Source organism: Lepisosteus oculatus, chromosome 8 (assembly GCF_040954835.1).
Source record: "Lepisosteus oculatus isolate fLepOcu1 chromosome 8, fLepOcu1.hap2, whole genome shotgun sequence".
Taxonomy (NCBI): Eukaryota; Metazoa; Chordata; class Actinopteri; order Semionotiformes; family Lepisosteidae; genus Lepisosteus; species Lepisosteus oculatus.
This window is the reverse complement of record NC_090703.1, coordinates 25,814,839-25,834,436: the sequence shown is the minus strand read 5'-3', so window position 1 is coordinate 25,834,436 and position 19,598 is coordinate 25,814,839. Positions and strand designations below refer to the sequence as shown.

The following is a 19,598-nucleotide window of genomic DNA, read 5'->3' as shown; positions in this document are numbered from 1 at the left end:
AAATATAATTATAAAAATGCTGTAAAATTCAGAACTTTTATACAAAGCTAGAACAGTTAGTTAGGATCAGAATTAAGCACTCATTACATCCATTTTTTTACCACAGTTCAAGATTTAAGTGTTTGCAAGTTGCAAAAGCCAGATGCGAATGGAAATTATTCTTTAGGTCACAATAAAAATAAAACTCACATGAAGTCACATCTTGAATATGCCAAAAAAGTCACATCATTGGATAATGACACCTAACTACACCTTCCAGTTTAAAGGCAAACTTTACAATTGTTACATATTTCAGCTGCATGTTTTTTACAAAACATGTTGGACATAACCAGAAACCATAACCAGGTGGAACTATCAACCACAAATCAGGTGTCCGACCACCTTATTAAGTACCACTGGTGGGAGCAATTGAAAGATAAAGATAGAGAATGTTTCAAAGAACAGCCTTAATACATAACAAGGGGTCTATACCAAACAGATGATCTTTTCTTTTTCACATTTTTCTGTACAGTGTAAACTTTTAAGTTATGAAGTATTTGTTGTATTTGTTGTTTTGTCTTCTTTGCCAAGTAAAACCCTAAATTGTTAACAGATATTGTTAGCAATTGTTTGCTACCAATCACTATCCAGGACCAGGAGTGAATATCAGTGCTCACCCTTTTAGTAGCAGCCCTTAAATGGACACCAAAGAAAAAGTTGTACCTCAGGAGTCACATCACGCGGGGCAAATCCAGTTCCCCCGGTCGTTAAGATGAGGTTCAGCTCTTTTTCATCACACCAGTCTACCAGGGTCTCCTGGAAAATGAATTAAATAATCAGAAAGACAGAGAAAACATTATTAACTATAAAAGCTTAATCAATAAAACAGCTGTGATCTTTCAAGTTAGAATGCAAATAAAGCAACCCCTGTCATAATAAAACTGTGTTAACATCAGATAAGAAAGGAGGTTATGCCTAGTATTCACTGTGACAGGAGTGGAAAAACTTTGGAAAACTGAAGGAAAATTTATGCTAAAAAAACACCCACCATGATATTGGTTGATCATGATATAGGATATTTTTACAGATAAAACAGCAGAACAAACCATCCCTCTGGAAACATTATATATCATAAAAACATAACCTACAAATACAACAAGAATGATTCAACTGTGAAGCTTTCTTCAGGTGTGTGAAATGTCCACAGCTGTAGTGCTGTTTTTTATTTTTATATGTCACAGCCTGTTTTGTACTCATTGGCTAATTGGTCTAAGGACTACATAGCCGTTCCTTCACTAAAGCCAGTTCATATGTTCCATATTCCAATAACCCTTTTGGTACAGAAGAACCTTTGGTTCTCAAAACCACTTCTACATAGTTTCCATGAGTGTTTTTGTGTTTCATTGTTTATTTTGAGGAAGTCTACTTTGTTAACTTTCTTAATGTCTGAGTATTCAGAAAAATTGTATTCAGGTCCTCTAAAATTCTCCTTTGCTCAAAACTAAAAAGGCTCAGTTGCTTCAGACTGTCAATATAGGAAATTTCCTTAATTCCCATAATATATCTGGTGTGTCTTCTCTGGACTGATTCCAGAACAGCAATATCTATTTTTTAATATTTGTACAGCTTAAGGTGATTGAGGAATGGCTCTTTTAGATAAAGTTTGTGACACTTGGAGGAGTAATATGTGATAGTCCTTTTCTTTCACTCCGTTCCTGACGAAGAGCTAGTTCTGAATAGTGATTCAGCTGTCCACAGTTCCAACCTGTTCACGAGGTTTGCTACTGATGCTAACCTCAGGTGGATCCTCTGGTTACTCTCTGGCAACCTCCGCTCTTGACTCTTAGAACAAAGGAAAGTTCTGGCACTCGGACACCCTGGCCGTTCCGTGGTGGTCCGGGGTGAGTCTCAAGATGGTCAGGAGGCGCGCTGCGAGAATGTCCTGCCCTTGGGAGCCTTCTGCTCCTGGGCCGTCCTGCCCTTGAATTCTCCTTTTAATTCCCTTTAGAATTGTCCGAAATAGTCCTACAGGCTCTCTGTGTTGCCTGTTTTCACCAAAACTTTACACAGTATTCTAAATGAGATCTTACTAGTGCATTGTACAATTTTAACTTAACAACCCTAGATTTAAATTTTACACTTTTAATTCAAAACTGGCTCCTATTATTTGCCTATTTTATAGCTTGCTCACATTGTTAGAAGTTATGTGTCAACCTAAACTGTGTTTTTCAGAAGTAGCCCCTTCCAACCCATTTGTTATTTTTGTTTTTTGGATTGTTTCACAAATAATATTTTCTTTACATCTTTGCATCTTTTAAAAAAACAATTTACAAATTTACAAGTGGTCTGATTATCTAGAATTCTTTAGGTAGTATTCATTTGTCTTGAAATTCCCTCTTTTTTTAAATTTAGCAGATAAGTGACCTTATGCTGAACAGAAGTTGTGAGTGACCTTCCAATATGAGCACAAGCATTTTGATATTTAGAGATATTACACTGAAGCTAATATTAAAGAACCACGGGTCTCAAAATACAATCAGTACAATACAATTATGATGAATGACAAGCTCTCAAAGGAACCACACCATTACACCATTGCCACCAAAGTAATATTGTTCCTCTACACAAAGCTCTGTTCTATCTTACAAAAAAGACTAATCATTTCCACCATCCAGGGGTTGATGTCCACATTAACATATACACTGCATATGTTCCACTAGGTGAGACTGAGTCACAACTTAATAATATCGGGGTGTCTTCCGTGGGTATACTGTAGGTAACTCATTGCAAGTCAACGGGCCTTCCACAACACCCAGATATCTCAAAAAACAGTTGATGTCTGAAAATGATTCCTGAGGTGGTCTTAAGTAGTTACATGAGATCATCTGGATCAGACAGATATTTCTTCTAAATTAATAGCACTGTTTGACCCTTGTAAAGGTGAACAGATGGACTTTAAATGTCCTAGGAACTTCACACTTTTTCCTATTGGCAAAATTCCCAGTACATGTGCCTCAACTTTCATCTCTCTATGTTCTCTATGTTCAATTTATTTATTATTTTTTCAAGAACAGTAATGAACAAATTTGAACAATCATCATGGTATAACAGGCTTGGTACCTAAACAAACTTTGTAAATCCTACAATAATATAAAACAGGATTAAAGGAGTAGAAAAAAGAAAAACAGAGATGTGAAAGAGATAATCAAAAGGAAAAGGAAAATAAAGAAAAAAGGTAGCACAAGGACAGAATAGGAAAGCCACAGTCGTCAAGGTCTTTCATACATCTGGGTCGCTCTGCAAGCTCTTAAAGAACTTTAAAAAGGGCTGTGTGGCAGAAAATTTTGCAGTTGAGCCACACAGAGAAAAAAAAAGGTGGAGAATCTACATCACATCCCTTATATGTTTTAATGCTTTCATATTCTAACTTACAAGTATATAGTTGGTACCATGTTGTATCACACTGTTAACCATTTCATTTGCCAGGAGCTAAGGAAAAGTTCAAAATGAGGATGTGAGCTCTAAAATCTAAAAGCAGACCATGACCACGAATAACATCAAAATCAATCTCTCTGTATAAAATGTTTTATGTCTAAATAATTTCTTACCAATTCTCTTTTTTTATCATGGGAAACCTGTGCATGAGCTGTGGTTCTAATGCTGTCCTTAAAAAAGAGAGTTGAGGGTAAAGTTAAATTCACATAGAACTCTGGACCACACCGGTAATCTGTGCATTGCATGACAGAAAAATACCATGACTACTACTTCTCTTTCTGCTTTAAGGTTACAAGCAAAAAATCTAGACTTCTTTGTTGCTGACAAAATAGAATGAGAAAGAAACAGGGGAAAGAGTAAAACATACAGTACATGGATGTTTGGTGATCCAGAGTTTATAAAAGTGGTGATCCCCTTTGAGAATGTTTAAAAAACAACTGCAGTTAATACTCTACTGACAAGGTAGACAGGTTAGTAAAGGCTGCAGTATAATGATGGCTCATACTGTAAAATAGGTATTCTACACCCATTACACAGTATAAGGTCTGCTCCTCCAAAATACCTGTGCTTCTTCACAGATAAAATGTACAGGACAGTTTAACATCAATAGAGTTCAACCATATAAATATACTTATCTGGTTTATCACCATGGGCACAACATTTTCCACATACTCCTTTGGAGTTTAGTAATTCTAATGAAGGCTCATATCCTTTTAATTCTGCAGTTCATAGCAAGTCGTCATGGCCCGATCAATATCTCATTAACTGTGAATTCAGGAAAATCATTTTCTCATTTAAAGTGGTTTATTTCAAGGAAATACGCTAAGGCATTTGTGAAAACAATGACATATTTGGTTTTTACCAAATAACACAAACCCAGCAGCAGCTGAACAGTTAATTGCCACAAAAAGCTTTGGCATGCTAATAAGGTCTCAATAAAGGGATCAATAAATCTTTTTCGGACAAACATTTAATTAAGAGACTCCACTGCACCGAGATACGTTTGCCCCCTCCAGAAATTAGTGAAAAGTGCACTGTAAATAAAATGTAATTCTCTAAATCACTGAACCATTCAATGCTAACTCAACTGATATGGCTATAATCATGCTATTCTGAGGAGTTGCAATTTCTGAAGTAGGGAGTCTTGAAGCACAGCAACTATCAATTATATTTGTTATAGTTGTAGAAATCTGACATTTGCAATTTTTAATGGGGTTTTATGCAGGACCCTCTAAAGACCACATCAACTGACCAAAATGAATTTCAGTAAGGCAAATCAGATAATTTGCACATTTGAGACAAACACGAACAGCAATGTATAAAAAATATTATATTTAAATTATTTTGGGGTGTTACTTTAGCACTAAATGAACCAAATCCCTCCTAAATGTACATCTGGAAAAAGAGCAAAGAAATCATTATATAGTTACTTTTTACATATGTTTGTTTGAAAAGTATGTGTTCTGCTTTTTTGTATTCTTTTTATTTAGTATTAAAGCATACAACAATTTTAGATCATAGTTATTAAAAAAAGAGTAATTGAATTTTGTGGTGTATTTGATTTACAGTAGAATAGTGTGTGATTTTGATCACCACTTTACAAAAAAAAAATTAATTGCTAGTTTGTCCATAATATAATAATCAGATACACTCCTAGGCTTGAAGGGATGTGTTACACAAGCTAAATAGAGGCCACAAAATAATCTTTTTAGTCTTGTGAAAAAATACTTGACTCCAAAGTAATCAAAGCCCTCAGAGTTAAAATGATTAAAGTCAACCCAATAGAATTCTTGAAAATGAAGAATGAAACATGAAAAAGAAAATTAATGAAAAGTGGAGTTAAAACCAATTAATGAGGCATTTCTTTACACCAAGTGTTGAAGAAGTTTTAAACAAGTCATGCAGCCATTATGTGGAAACTACCACCCCAGCTTCTCTCAGGAAATGGCTGGATGAGAATCTACTAGCAATAAAATAATGGGCTAAGGTTTGTGTTCTCTCTCATGTTATTATGTATCCTATCATGTTAATGCCAATCTAAAATATTTCATTTATATTAAGTTTACAAAACATTCTTGTGCATGGATAGATTGAGGTTTTTGTTATTAGCCTCTCGTTACTTTGATGAGCATTGTGATATATGTGAATTAAACTCTTCAAAGTCAGTAGTTTTTTTAAGTGCTCAAATTGATGCTGTAGGACTAGGTATTAAGCTAGTAGAAGGCAACAATCATTATATATTTATTACATGTATTTGAAAACTGAACCACTTACAATCACATCTCACAAATCAATATGCTTGACTTTGTTGCCTTAAATAGGTCCTAAAAATTTAAAGATGGGACAAGGTTCCAGACACCATGACTCTAAAAAGAGACAATATAAAAGGTCCAGGACAAAATGCCTTGTCCTGAAACTAGCATTCCTGCATATGAAATCAAGAACTCTTTTGTTGTACCAAGAGCTCAGAAGATACAGTATTTGAATAGTCTCCTCCAGGACTGCACATTAACATGCAACTGTTGAGAAGCTGACTGCTTTGTCTGTTTTTGGCTGCGATTGTAACAGATTCACATGATAAATCCATTCTATAATCACAGAACTTACTTTATAATTTCATTTGGGCTCTTCCGTCTAGCATGTGATGTCAACCATTCAATGCTGTTAACTAAATGATGCTTCTGCACATTTTGATAACTCCTACATTTGTGTCTGGTGAGACTTTACTGACTGTTCACAAACAATAATAGAGATCTTAGAAATTCTGTCCAGCACCTGGATATTTTGAAAGAGGAAATTTTACACATTTTTTCCTGTATCCCACAACTCCTTTGCTATATCCTATGGAAACCTATATTTGGTGATATTTTGGGGTAACAATACAAGCAATTTGATCTTGAGTTTTGGTATTACTCTGATCCATACTCTGAACCCGTGTAACTGCAATGTCTTGGATATATTTGGCAGACAAATGATCCCATATCTCTTATTATTCTATATATAATATTTTCTGTTCCAAAAGTTCATCCATTATCAATATTTTATTTTGTTTAACACCTTTCATGGTATAAGAATATGGCTGAAAATGGAATTCTCTTCATCGACTGAAGACTAAGGTTCAGAACTGCCCAATTGACACTATACAGATGCAGCCATTTAAAACAAGTGGGCGATACCGCATTATTTTGGATGATGCTTTATGCAGTCTACCGCGAGTTACCGTAAATTCTCCTATAGTACCGCAAGTTAAATAATACTATCCGGAATTTCTGCAAGGTGGAGCTAATAAAGCTCAACCTCTCATGTTTGAGCTGTCGCCATATGCGTTACAATTTAAACATTTATATTGATTTAAATCGCGTTTAAATCGCCTTTATTTAAAACCCATAAATAAAGCTGATACTGTTTAGACTTTTAATTATATAAAACTGTATTACAGCAGCACAATGCACAATGCAACGTAAATCACTATCTTTGTCTTCTGAGTAATAATGTTCACCTCTCTCTCCAGCAAATTAACAAAAGTAATAATAAAGAACTTTATTGTATATGGCGTCTTTAAAGGTGGCTCCTCAAAGCGCTTTACAGGATAAAAACAATAACAACAATACTGTTAGGCTGGGCAAACGTTTTTTTTTAAAAAATACAAAATGAGATATAATGATGTGTTCCGGCTTAGACATTTACGAAGAGCATAACGAACACGTTGCCCGACGTTAATTGCATGGCTTGAAAAATAATTTTATTTCGAGAGACTGGATAAGTAATTCAAGTGTTTTTTTAACTTCCTGAAAAACAAGTAATAATTTAACAATATGTGCAAACGTTTTATGATATGTCGCTGTTGTGAATGTCTGTGGAGTGTATCTTATTTGCCTGTCTGTCCTGCCTGTGCTCTCTCGCTCACCCTCCCAATCCCCCCCCCCCCCCCCCGCCCTAAATTCAATTCAATTCAATTCAATTCAAGGTGCTTTATTAGCATGACAGATGGGTACAATCAGTGTTGGGTATTTACTTTGTAATCTGTGGTCCTTTTAACTGTTTTTACAGTACATCTACTGTATTGCTTTGAGATGCCACTTTTAAAGGTGATATATAAAATCAAGGCTTTAACTTGCTTTAACTCCGCAAGTCTGAGTTCTTGTGTCCATCCTATCCGAGCCCGAAAGTATTACAATATGTATCTTTATAGCAGGTGGTGTACAGTTTTTTAGTATAGATTACACTTTTCTAAAATGTATTTAAAAAATAAAAACGATTACAATCTAATCTTTCCACGTTTGATCCCAAGATCCCAAGAAAAATAAATCTAAATGGGGAGAAAGCTATGCTGAAAGTTTATTAAGATACTTAGAAGACAAAGATATCAATTTATATTGCATTTGTCTGATTGTGAATCAAAAAACACATATATTTAAACACGCGTTTGCAATTTAAATCAAAACGCGATTTAAATCAATATAAATGTTTATATTGTAACGCATAGGTGACTATTCATTGTTATTAAAATGACTTAAATTCGACCATGTTGTGAAATTTAGAAATATAAATTTGTTTGGTGCGAGTGAAGTTTTATTTAATCTCTGACCCAAGGAAACGTTTTATTTTTTCAAAGAAATGTTTGTTAAAAAAAAGTCATGGCTCCGGCTGGATTCCGGCTTGTGTTGCGGTACATGAATATAATTATATCGTTATTAATTTCTTTAGATACACGATTCCATATTATATTCCCTTTTAATCAAATTCTAATAGTATGCTTTTTGACTCCGGTATCACGTTAGTTAAAGACTTCGATCCTTAAAATGTTTAGGGAGAAATGGAATACTGGTGTGTATTTTTTATTTAAAGTACCGAGATCAGCCATATACTGTATGTTTATGTTCCAAAATTAATATCGTTTATGGCCTTCACATGCGTTACAGTATGCTCCTATTCTTTTTATGCTCAGCTACTAAGATTTCCCTTCAGTGGTAAAATTCCATATAAATATTCAATACTAAAACGGGCACAGTAAAGACATTTAAATCTTTTTACGACCGACCAACACACTACGAGTGCCCCTGTCGGTCAACCAATCACGTACGGCGGTATTTTGCGTCAACGCTCGTCATGATGCGCGAGGCCGTAGCCAATAACCTCCGGTACGTGTCTGTGCCGCGCACTTTGAATGGCTGCATCTGTATTGATCTTTTTTTATTACGGTAGGTGCTGTCGTGATATGATTATAAGTGATTATTAGGGAAATTAGTACGTTAAAATGCATCAGGGCTGTTTATTACTAATTCTTGGTTTATATATATCATTCTAAAGTCATATTTTGAAAGTCATCAGTACTTCACTTTGGGTTTGTGACTGATCTTATACACTATCTAGAATACAATTTCCAGATATTCATAAATAACAGATAATAATGACCAGAGGTTTTCAAAGCAATACTGAAATGATTGATGGTGTTTCGGAGGTGATAAAAATATTTTTATGAACTAGTTTCTTCCTTGTTTAAACTTTTTCACTGACTATCCCTCATGGCTGAAGATTACTATTTTCCATGAGGCCAATGGTGATAAATAAAGTCAACATTAAATTAGCAAATTGTCTTGTAGGTTGATCAAGTGTGGTCTTTTGAGATATCTGATTCATCATTAACTACTGTGATTAAAGCTGCTTCAATTTTTCATATTATACACAAACACGCTGTTTGGCTTTTTTATTGACCCCTCCCATTGGGATGACGTGTTAGCCCAAGTCATGATCATAGATCGCTATATACACTACTGTATATTTGTAAAACAATATTCCATCAGGATACTAAAATACTATATAAAATCATATATTATAAATAACATATAATGTGAATTAAATTTATACATGATTTAAATACTTTTTACAGATTCATATTGAATCCTAATATAACAGAAAAATATATACAGTAATTTATCAAAGATTATAATGACACCAACCCAGCCATGCAGGGTTACTCCTGCATGCCGGTCCTCAGCCCGGACAAATAGGGAGGGTTGGGGAAAGACCTGGCAACCTACCCTAGAAACACATCGCTATTTAAATTCATGGAAAATCTCTCACGTTTCAAATATGGTACCCAATGGTAGGCCCCCCAGGCCAGCAGGTATCCAAAAAGCGACTGGGGAAGAGCAAGGATCATTTGCGCGAGTAATCCGGGATTTTATTACACAATGATGATGGAAATCCTTCGAGAAGCCCAGATGCTGATGCTGCCAGCGATGAAAGAAAGAATCTGCGCTACACGAAAATGCACAAGATCTCAACATGGAATGTCCATGGAATGAGTCAAGGGAAACTGGACATCATCAAGTGAGAAATGATCAGACTCAACATAGATTTGCTTGGATTTAGTGAATTACACTGGAAAGATAACGGCCACTTCAAATTGGACGATTTTTCAGTGTATTATTCTGGGCATCAAGAACTTAGAAGAAACGTAGTGGCGTCTCATAGCACAGAATAACATAGCCCATGCAGTCAAGAGCTACACCACCATCAGCAACCATATAATGGCCATCCGTATCCATGGAAAACCGCTAAATATCATGGTTTTAAAAGTCTATGCTCCAACAACAGATGCTTCAGAAGATGAAAGCAAACAATTTTATGCCAAAATCAAGGAAGCACTGCAACAAGTGCCCAAAAAGGATATCATTTATATCATGGGTGATTTCAACGCGAAGGTCGACAGTCAGGAAGAGGCGAACATCATAGGTGTGGATTGGGTGAAAGGAACGGATCTGGTGAAGGAACGCAGTCTACTGCAAGCTACCGGTAAATACCGCTAGCTACCGTAAATTCTCCTATAATACGACAAGCAAAATAATAGTATCCGGAATTTCCGCAAGGTGGAGCTAATAACGCTCAACCTCTCATGTTTGAGCTGTCGCCATCAAAGTCTTTAACGAAGATATTACTAATAGTATTAATAATGAATGACCTTGGACAAGCTGTAAGTGTAAACTCAAAGTATTGCCCTGGTCAACATTCTTTTTTTCATTGACTGTCTTTGTAAAAGTAACACCACAGCATTTCACAATCACGCATTTGTTTCCAATCATGCAAAGTACAGTAATTTTTGATAATCGATTCACCATGCCTTTCACATGCTCATAAAAGAGATTGATTTAGGAACTTAAACATATTACCGTATGAAAACTGTACTGTATACAGTATGTATATGTATATTTAATGTCTTAACTGTGCCCGTTTAAGTATTGAATATTCATATCTAATTTGACCACTGAAGGGAAATCTTAGTAGCTGAGCATAAAAAGAATAGGAGCATACTGCAATGCATGTGAAGCCCATAAACGATATTAATTTTGGAACATAAACATACAGTATATGGCTGGTCTCAGTACTTTAAAGAAAACATACACAAAACATGGTTTCATTATGACCAGAATCGGTCTTGAGATATTTTTAACTTGATTTACAGTATTTGAGAGGTATGTCTTAACACCGATACTACAGTGCTTAAGTACTGCTCACGTATATGTTTCTAGGTTTATATTATGCATTTCATACGGTCAAATTACTTTTGAGCAACTAATAAGAAGCGCGAAACGGTATGCGTTTTAGTTTCGTTTTGTGCTGGGACCCGTGGATTGATTAGAGATATCAAGTACATACAAGTCATTTTTTAAATGTTGTAGTTCGTCTTGAAAAAATGTTACGAGTACATCATCTATCAACAATTACACAGGTTATGTTTCCATGTTGCGAATTTTGGTTACGTAATATTATTTTCTAGATTTCACGTTGTGAATATATGATTTGGGCAAACAGAGCCGCAAAGAAGTACATTATGGGTTGTTGTTTTTTTTTTGCAGTTTTATCTAGAACAAGCGATGCTTAAACCTTTGTCTGATTCTTGTGAAACTACCCACATGATAGTTACAGTACCTAGGTGTTGACTTCAGTGATGTCACTGATGGGATGTTTCTAAAAATCCAACCTCTGTAAAACGTCTTCTCTAGTTGTCCTGCATATATATTCGCTAATGAAGCTGTGTGTTCTGAGCCTGGATCTCTACATTTCTGTATGAACCAGCTTAGAGGGCTAAAGACAGCTTGTGTTTAAATTGAGTGTAAGGGAATTTATGCTTCTAAAGTCATGGTCAGCATTTATTATTGTACTGTGCTGTAAATTTGTTCTGTGCCTAGTCACATTATTTTATAGCGTTTTATTTTATAGCGTGGCGCTGTGTGTTAGTTTCCTGACTCCCATGTCACATGGTCTGTGATTGAAACCTGTGAAACCGGTTTAATTCGTCACAGCCAGCACTCCGGTAGTAAATTAGAAGCAGGCGAGATTTCCTGCGAAAGACACCTCCCCCTTCTTCAGGTGTGAGGGTCTTCTGCTCAGAATGAAACGCTAAAATGTAATGTAGGCTCGTGAATGGGTTCAATTATGATTTGGGCTTGATTAAGGTCGCTGCCTTTCATCTAAAACCCTACTTGAATCCTTCTAAACTAAAAATCAGTGTTAGTGAGTTCTAAATAAAGAGGTATCCAGGTAACAGTGAAACGGGCGGACAGTCTGGGGAGATCCCCCGTTTTCCATGTAAATAGTTCCCTGGTTCCGCACCCCTTGGTGTTTCTCTCGCTCTCTCTCGGGTCACCTGATCATTAGCTCGAAAGATTCAGTGCTTTGTGTATATTCTAATGGTAGTGGGGGCAGGGTGTGTGGGAACAGGTTTGGTTGAAATTGCATTGGAGATCTATGTTCTTCACACCTGAAACATTTTCTCTGAAAGCATTTTCTTCGCAGTTTAACCGATCTTGTTACAGCATGCTACAGTTTACTATTATTAACCATATTAATTTTAAGTGCTTAATGTAAAATCTTGTAAAAATATATTTTCATTGTTCAAATATACATTACGTCTGACTCATATAATGAGTTAAATACAAAACTAAAGAAAAAATAGGGTTAAATATAATTCAAAATATTTTGCTAACAATGTTAACTGTTTATGAATAATAAAATGTATTAACTAAGGAGTAGGATGGCACAGTTGTTAGTATGTTTTTTGTTTTGTTTCTTTTTCACAAATACAACAGTAGTACCTGATGTCTCAGTGGCTTTCAAAATTAAATTATGCATGCAAACCTGTGAACTAGAAAGATAACTAAGATATCCATCCATTTATAATGGTGGCGAAGTGGTTAGTATTGCTATCTTGCAGCACTGGGGTCCTAGGTTCAATTCCTGCCATCCTGTGTGTGTGGGGTTTACATGTTCTCTCTGGGTTACATGGTTTTTCTCCATATGTGTGATATGACTCCCTCTCGCACTCCAAAACATACTGGTCAGTTAATTGGTTTATGGGAAAACTGGCCCTGGTGTGTGTGTGTTTGTGTCTGTCTGTCCTGTGATGGACTGGCGCTATATCCAGGGTGTATTCTGCCTTGTGTCCGTCGCTTACTGGGATAGGCTCCAAATCCTCTGTACTGGATAAAGAGATTAGAAATGGATGGAAGTAAAGGCACTATGTGGATGGAACTATACACAGTGTTAGAAACCCACTATGAAATGGCAGCATCTCACTGAGAATAAAACATTTTATAGTGCTGGCTTAAGGAAACAGCCTTTCCACCTCTCTTGCACATCAGTATCCATACCTCGTTATTTAAACAAATTGCCTCTAATTATAAACATCTTAATATGCTGGCTCTGTGGATCTGCATCAGCTATGTTTGCCCATTCCTTCAATTCATGTGCATCCAACACACAGTTCAACGCTAGCAACTACACAAAATCTAAAATATGAGCTCTGCTTGCCAATTACAATACCAACAGTACCAGCTAATTTAAGTAGTGACATTTTCATGGATCTTTTTAACAATAAAATTTACAACATCAGACTTCAGACACAATTAAACAGGCCTCAAAAAAGTCTGGTACAAACATTTTCAGCATGGAATAAACCGTTACTTTAATGGTATAAACCTTAAATGGATTCATATTCTCAATAAGATTTGGTGCTCAGTAACATGACTTAGAAAATGACAGAAGACATACGTATCATGCTTATCCTTCTATTTTTCCTTAAGGCAGTTACATTTTCTCTGTTCTGACCTGGAGTTACAGAGAAATTTAAATTCTAATAAGAGATTTGTAATGAGGAAAGTCATACCAATCACTCATACAGTACCAGGATTTGCAATTACAATACAAATACTTTCTTTCTGTATGTGTTTATTTTGCAGTTTGAGTCTATGGCATTCCTTTAGGGGTCTATACTCCAAGGCATGATGTGATAAAGTATAGTTTGGATGTTTATACATTCATGTTAATCGTATTCTTGATTTATTTCAATAAGTTTTCATGTTTCATTTGCTAACTTAGAGCATATTGTGCAATGAATAAAATAGCTGCATGACAAGTGACTTCCTTCTCTCAGTGGAAATTAAAAGGTAGCCTGATAAATTATAAGACAGTAAGAAAGGTTCCAATCAGGAGGAGACAATTCTTTCCATTTTTTTTGTTTGATTGCTGGTAGCAAACTGATCTGAGGATCTACTCCAGCTCTTTCTCTTTTTATCATACAGTAAATTTTATTTTCTTGCTTTCTGAAACACAATATAACAAAAAATAACCTCACAAACTCAAAGAAAAAATCCTTGCTCCCCCCCCTCCCCTTGGCAGTACTTCCTCCCATGCTTTTAACTAAGGGCATCTAAAATACTGTCAAAAAGCTACAATGGTATCTCTGTACAAGGCTTTGACTGTGTCAATCACAGCACCTACCGTTCCCTTACCAGCAACAACATGGATTCTAACACTCAGACATTAAGAAAAGTCAGGCCAAGAGAGAAAATACCGAGCTTTACAACATGCGGTACCAGTAACATTTTACCCACAGTAAATGTGGGTACCCACTGTGATAAGCGCCCTACACAGCCCTGTCGCAGTACACAGATATAATCATACCGTTATTAAATTCTTTAGATACGCGATTCCATATTATATTCCCTTTTAATCAAATTCTAAAAGTATGCTTGTTGACTCCGGTATCGCGTTAGTTAAAGACTTCAATGCTTAAAATGTTTAGGGAGAAATGGAATACTGGTGTGTATTTTTTTCTTTAAAGTACCAAGACCAGCTATATACTGTATGTTTATGTTCCAAAATTAATATCGTTTATGACCTTCAGATGCGTTATGCTCCTCTTCTTTTTATGCTCAGCTACTAAAATTTCTCTTTAGTGGTAAAATTCCATATAAATATTCAAAACTAAGCGGATTGAAATGTGCACAGTAAAGACATTAAATGATTAAATCTTTTCACTACCAACCAATGCACCACGAGTGCCCCTGTCGGTCATTTTGGCCAGCCAATCACTTGCCCTGCGGTGCCCTACGGTGCCCTGCGGGTTGGTTATTGTACCGCGGGTTTTTACCGCTCATTTTGAATGGCTGCATCTGTACCTGTTTCATATGCAGTCGCAGTGAAGAACAGATTCGAAATGCTTGATATTGAAGACAAACAGCCGGACGAATTGTGGCAGGAATTCCAATCCACGATTATCAAAACAGCGCAGGAACACATACCATACAAGAAACTAGAGAAGAGGAGCAAGTGGCTGTCGGCAGAAACCATCAAAATCGCCGATCAAAGAAGAGCAGCCAAAGCCGCTGGGGACCGAGGCGAGGCTAGGAGGCTAAATAAGGAATTTCAAAGAGCAGCAAGGAAGGACAAAGAAGCATACTGGGATCAGCAAGGTCACACCAGAAATGTCTTTGCGCAGGTCAAGAAAATTCAAACTTCTTTCACTGCCCGCAAAGGAGCAATCAAACACAAGAATGGGAAGGTCCTGACTGGCCAGCAATGCAGCAGAAGCAAATGGTGAGAATACACGGAAGAGTTGTATGCAAGCACTAGCGACCCTGAGCCACCCCACGACGACCCAGTGGAAATGGAGCCAGCTATCCTGGATGAGGAAGTTGTATGGGCGCTGAAGCAGTAACCAAACAACAAGGCACCTGGTATTGACTGCATCCCAGCAGAAATGTTGAGGCCTGTTCCACCAGTGGCTATCAAAGCAATCTGCCAGAAGACCTGGGAAACCAGCAGGTGGCCAAAGGATTGGAAGAGATCAGTATTCATCCCACTGCCTAAGAAAGGTGACGCAAGGAACTGTTGCAACTATCGTACAATAGCCCTGATTCCTCATGCGAGCAAAGTCCTTCTGAAGATCATACAGCAGTGTCTGCGCCTAGTCATTGAAGCAGAACTACCTGACTCGCAAGCAGGGTTCAAACGAGGTCGTGGTACTCGTGACCATATCTCAAATCTGCGGTGGATTATGGAGAAATGTCATGAACATCAGAAAAACATCTACATTTGCTTCATCGACTACAGTAAGGCATTCAACTGGATCGAACACAATAAGCTATGGAAGGCCCTGCAAGAACTGGGAGTGTCAGCACACTTGATCCAGCTGATAAGATCCTTTTATAAAGACCAAGTAGCAACTGTTTGAACACAACATGGAGACACTGAATGGTTCAAAATCGAGAAAGGTGTGCAACAAGGCTGTATTCTGTCCCGTTTTCTTTTCAATCTTTACGCAGAAGTGATCATGAGGAAATTAGATCTGGAAGAATCGGAAATCGGTGTCAAGATTGGAGGCAGAAATATTAATAATCTCCGCTATGCTGATGATACAACATTACTGGCGGAAATGGAAGATGGCCTGAAATACCTCATATTAAGAATCAAAAAGGAAAGTGAAAAGATTGGTCTACACCTCAACATCAAAAAGACGAAGATCATGACAACAGCTGGAAATGGAGCAGTCAAAATAACCATCAATAGTGAAGAGATTGAATGCGTCAAGGTTTTCTGCTTCCTGCAGCCCTGAAATCAGGCGATTTATTGCGATGCTGAGCATGCACCAAATCTGGAAGAGCAAAGAAATCAGCCTCACAACCGAATGCAAAATGGTCCATGCTATTGTGTTCCCTATATCAATGTATGGGTTTGAAAGCTGGACCCTGAAAAAAGCTGACCAAAAGAGGATGGATGCTTTCGAGCTATGGTGCTGGAGAAGACTGTTGCGGATACCATGGACAGCAAGGGTCACCAATAAAGAGGCTCTGAAGCACATCACGCCAGAAATTTCGCTTGTTGGGAAAGACACCAGATTCCGGCTCACTTATTTTGGTCTCGTGATGCGATCAGATTCACTGGAGAAAGCAATGATGCTTGGAATGCTTGGAATGGTCAGTGGAACAAGAAGACGAGGCTGCCAAAGAACATGGTGGCTCGATGCCATCAAAACGGACACTGGCTTAGGCATAGAACAGCTGAAAGGGAAAGTCCAAGACAGGAAAGCGTGGTGAGAGATGGCCCATAGAATCACTGAGAGAATCAAAAACATTATAATGACACCAATAATAACACTAAAAATAAATTACTAAAATCTTCAGAAATCCAACCAATAGTATCAAGCTGTAAAACCAGTATGAGAAGCCAAATTCAGGTCAGGTGATTTCTTCAATGTTAGAGCCCATTATACAGCTCATCCAACCTTCAGTTGAACAATACAACCTGATTTGTGGTATTTTTGTCTATATAGATGCAGCCATTCAAAATGCGCGGTAAAAACCTGCGGTACAGTAACCTACCCACAAGCCACCGCAGGGCACCTGCGGTAAGTGATTGGCTGGCAAAAATGACCGACAGGGGCACTCGTGGTGCATTGGTTGGTAGTGAAAAGATTTAATCATTTAATGTCTTTACTGTGCATATTTTAATCCGCTTAGTTTTGAATATTTATATGGAATTTTACCACTAAAGGGAAATTGTAGTAGCTGAGCATAAAAAAAGAGGAGCATAATGCATCTGAAGGTCATAAACGATATTAATTTAGGAACATAAACATTACTGTATGTACATAAACTACTGTGTATGGCTGGTCTTGATAGTTTAAAGACAAAATACACACCAGTCTTCCATTTCTCCCTAAACATTTTAAACATTAAAGTTTTATGAAACGGTACCCAAATATGCGATTGCTGTATAGAATGAATTTTATTTTTTTAAAATTATTTAACACGAAAATTAAGCTGTTTACATCTTCCGCCTGAGAACAGTCACCTGTTGCTACCCAACGCAGAAACACAGCCACTAACTAGCAAAGAGAGGACATTAGCTAGCCAATATGATAAAGAAATAAATTATTATTTTGTTTATTTCTTTTGCACATTTATTTGAACATTTCCATTGATTGTACAAGCACTTGGAAACTGTCCAATCCCTAGTTCATCAGGCATTTTACCGGTCTGGCGCCGGTCTGTGTCTTCTTGGATATAATGCTAGCAAACCCTTGTTTTTATGTCCACTATAACAATCTCCTTTGCTTTTAACAGAGCGTTTAAGAATTTCCTAAAATGAAAATGATTTACTTTATTTCCCTCACAGGATCAATAAAAGTATCTATCATCCGTCTAAACTATGGGACAAAATTCTGGGGTCTCCCCATACCAGAGATTATGGTAGGGCTTCAGAATGGTGATTGACTGACACCATCTGACACCCCTCTGATTGGAGAAAAAAGACGTGCTGGTTTGCTATGCATATAGTACTGTACCAGGAAGAGGATTTCTTTCTATTCGAAACGTGTATTTTAAAAGTTTAAGAAGTAAAAACCATACACAGATTTCTAAACTGATCAGGATCGTTATCATTGTCTTATGCATAATAATGTTCACCAATCTGTCCAGCAAATTAATAATAAACTTTATTTTATATAGCGTTTCTCGAATAAGTAATTAGATTGCTCATAAACCTAATCACTTGCTTTTTCTTTTTATTTAGGCTCAGATTTCAACTATAGATCGTATTATGAATAACCATAATAACAACCAACCAACAAAAACAACCATTTAAACATAATACCAACCAAAAACATAGATAACTACCACAATACAAAATCAAATATATCAAACCATTATACTCTCGCAAATTCCTCCAATTATCATAATCCCCTTATGCAAAACCAAACCCTCCTCCCATCCCAGTTTATCCTCTTTATCATAAACAAAATCCACCTCAATTTTCAGCATAAAGCATTACACAAAATCAATACCTCAACACTTCATACTCAACAACGATAATTCACAAACAGCCAGAACATGTAACTCCACATTCCCAAACAGACCTCACTTCCATATCCCTGCCCCTTATGCAAAACCAACATCCCTCCCCTGTTCTCTCTCTCCCCTGGCGTTTCTAATCGTTTTTATTTTCAAATAAATGTTTGCAAAGTCATGTATTTTAAAAATCTTAAGATTTTTATATTTATGTCTTTATTTAGTGGTTTCATTAGTGACAAAGGCTAAACTTTCTTGGAAAAATGTCTTTTATGTAAACCATGTTTGCTATTAATTCATTCAGGGCTAAAATATGTTCATTGCCTTCTAATGAAAGAAGGGTTCCTTTTACCGTAGTCGGGTTGAAATTAGAAGCTTGCCACGCCCGGACTGTTACACCAATGCATTAGCATGTTAAAGCGATTTCATTGAGGAGCCTAGCCTTTAACTAGTAAGTACTGTACTTACTGGGTTTTTGAGGGGGGGAGGTGTCTTTCGCTGGAAATTTCGCCTCCTTCTGCTTTGAAAATACCTGTGAAACCGGTTTAATTCGTCACAGCCAGCACTCCTGCAGAGAGGGGGTTGTACTTGCAGTGTATACAGTAGATGGGAAAGCCAGAGCCGACCTCTACGCCGCCCACGTGTTATGCTCTTCGTAAATGTCTAAGCCGGAACACATCATTATATCTCATTTTGTATTTCTTAAAAAAAAAATTGTTTGCCCAGCCTAACAGTATTGCTGTTATTGTTTTTAACCTGTAAAGCGCTTTGAGGAGTCACCTTTAAAGGCGCCATATACAATAAAGTTCATTATTATTACTATTGTTAATTTGCTGGACAGAGAGGTGAACATTTTACACAGAAGACAAAGATAGCGATTTACTTTGCATTGTGCATTGTGCTGCTGTAATACAGTTTTAAATAATTAAAAGTCTAAACAGTATCAGCTTTATTTATGGGTTTTAAATAAAGGCGATTTAAACGCGATTTAAA

General features: G+C 36.8%; 1 protein-coding gene across 13 annotated transcripts in view; it reads right to left on the bottom strand.

The window, feature by feature from the left end:
* The window catches only part of gphna (gephyrin a), a 479,030-nt gene that overhangs the window by 186,039 nt on the left and 273,393 nt on the right, over nt 1-19,598 (bottom strand). For all 13 annotated transcript variants that reach the window (XM_015351213.2, XM_015351218.2, XM_015351214.2 and 10 more), the window contains exon 4: nt 703-795. In XM_015351213.2, the coding sequence (XP_015206699.1) occupies nt 703-795 (93 nt within the window). The remainder of the gene's footprint in view (nt 1-702; nt 796-19,598) is intronic.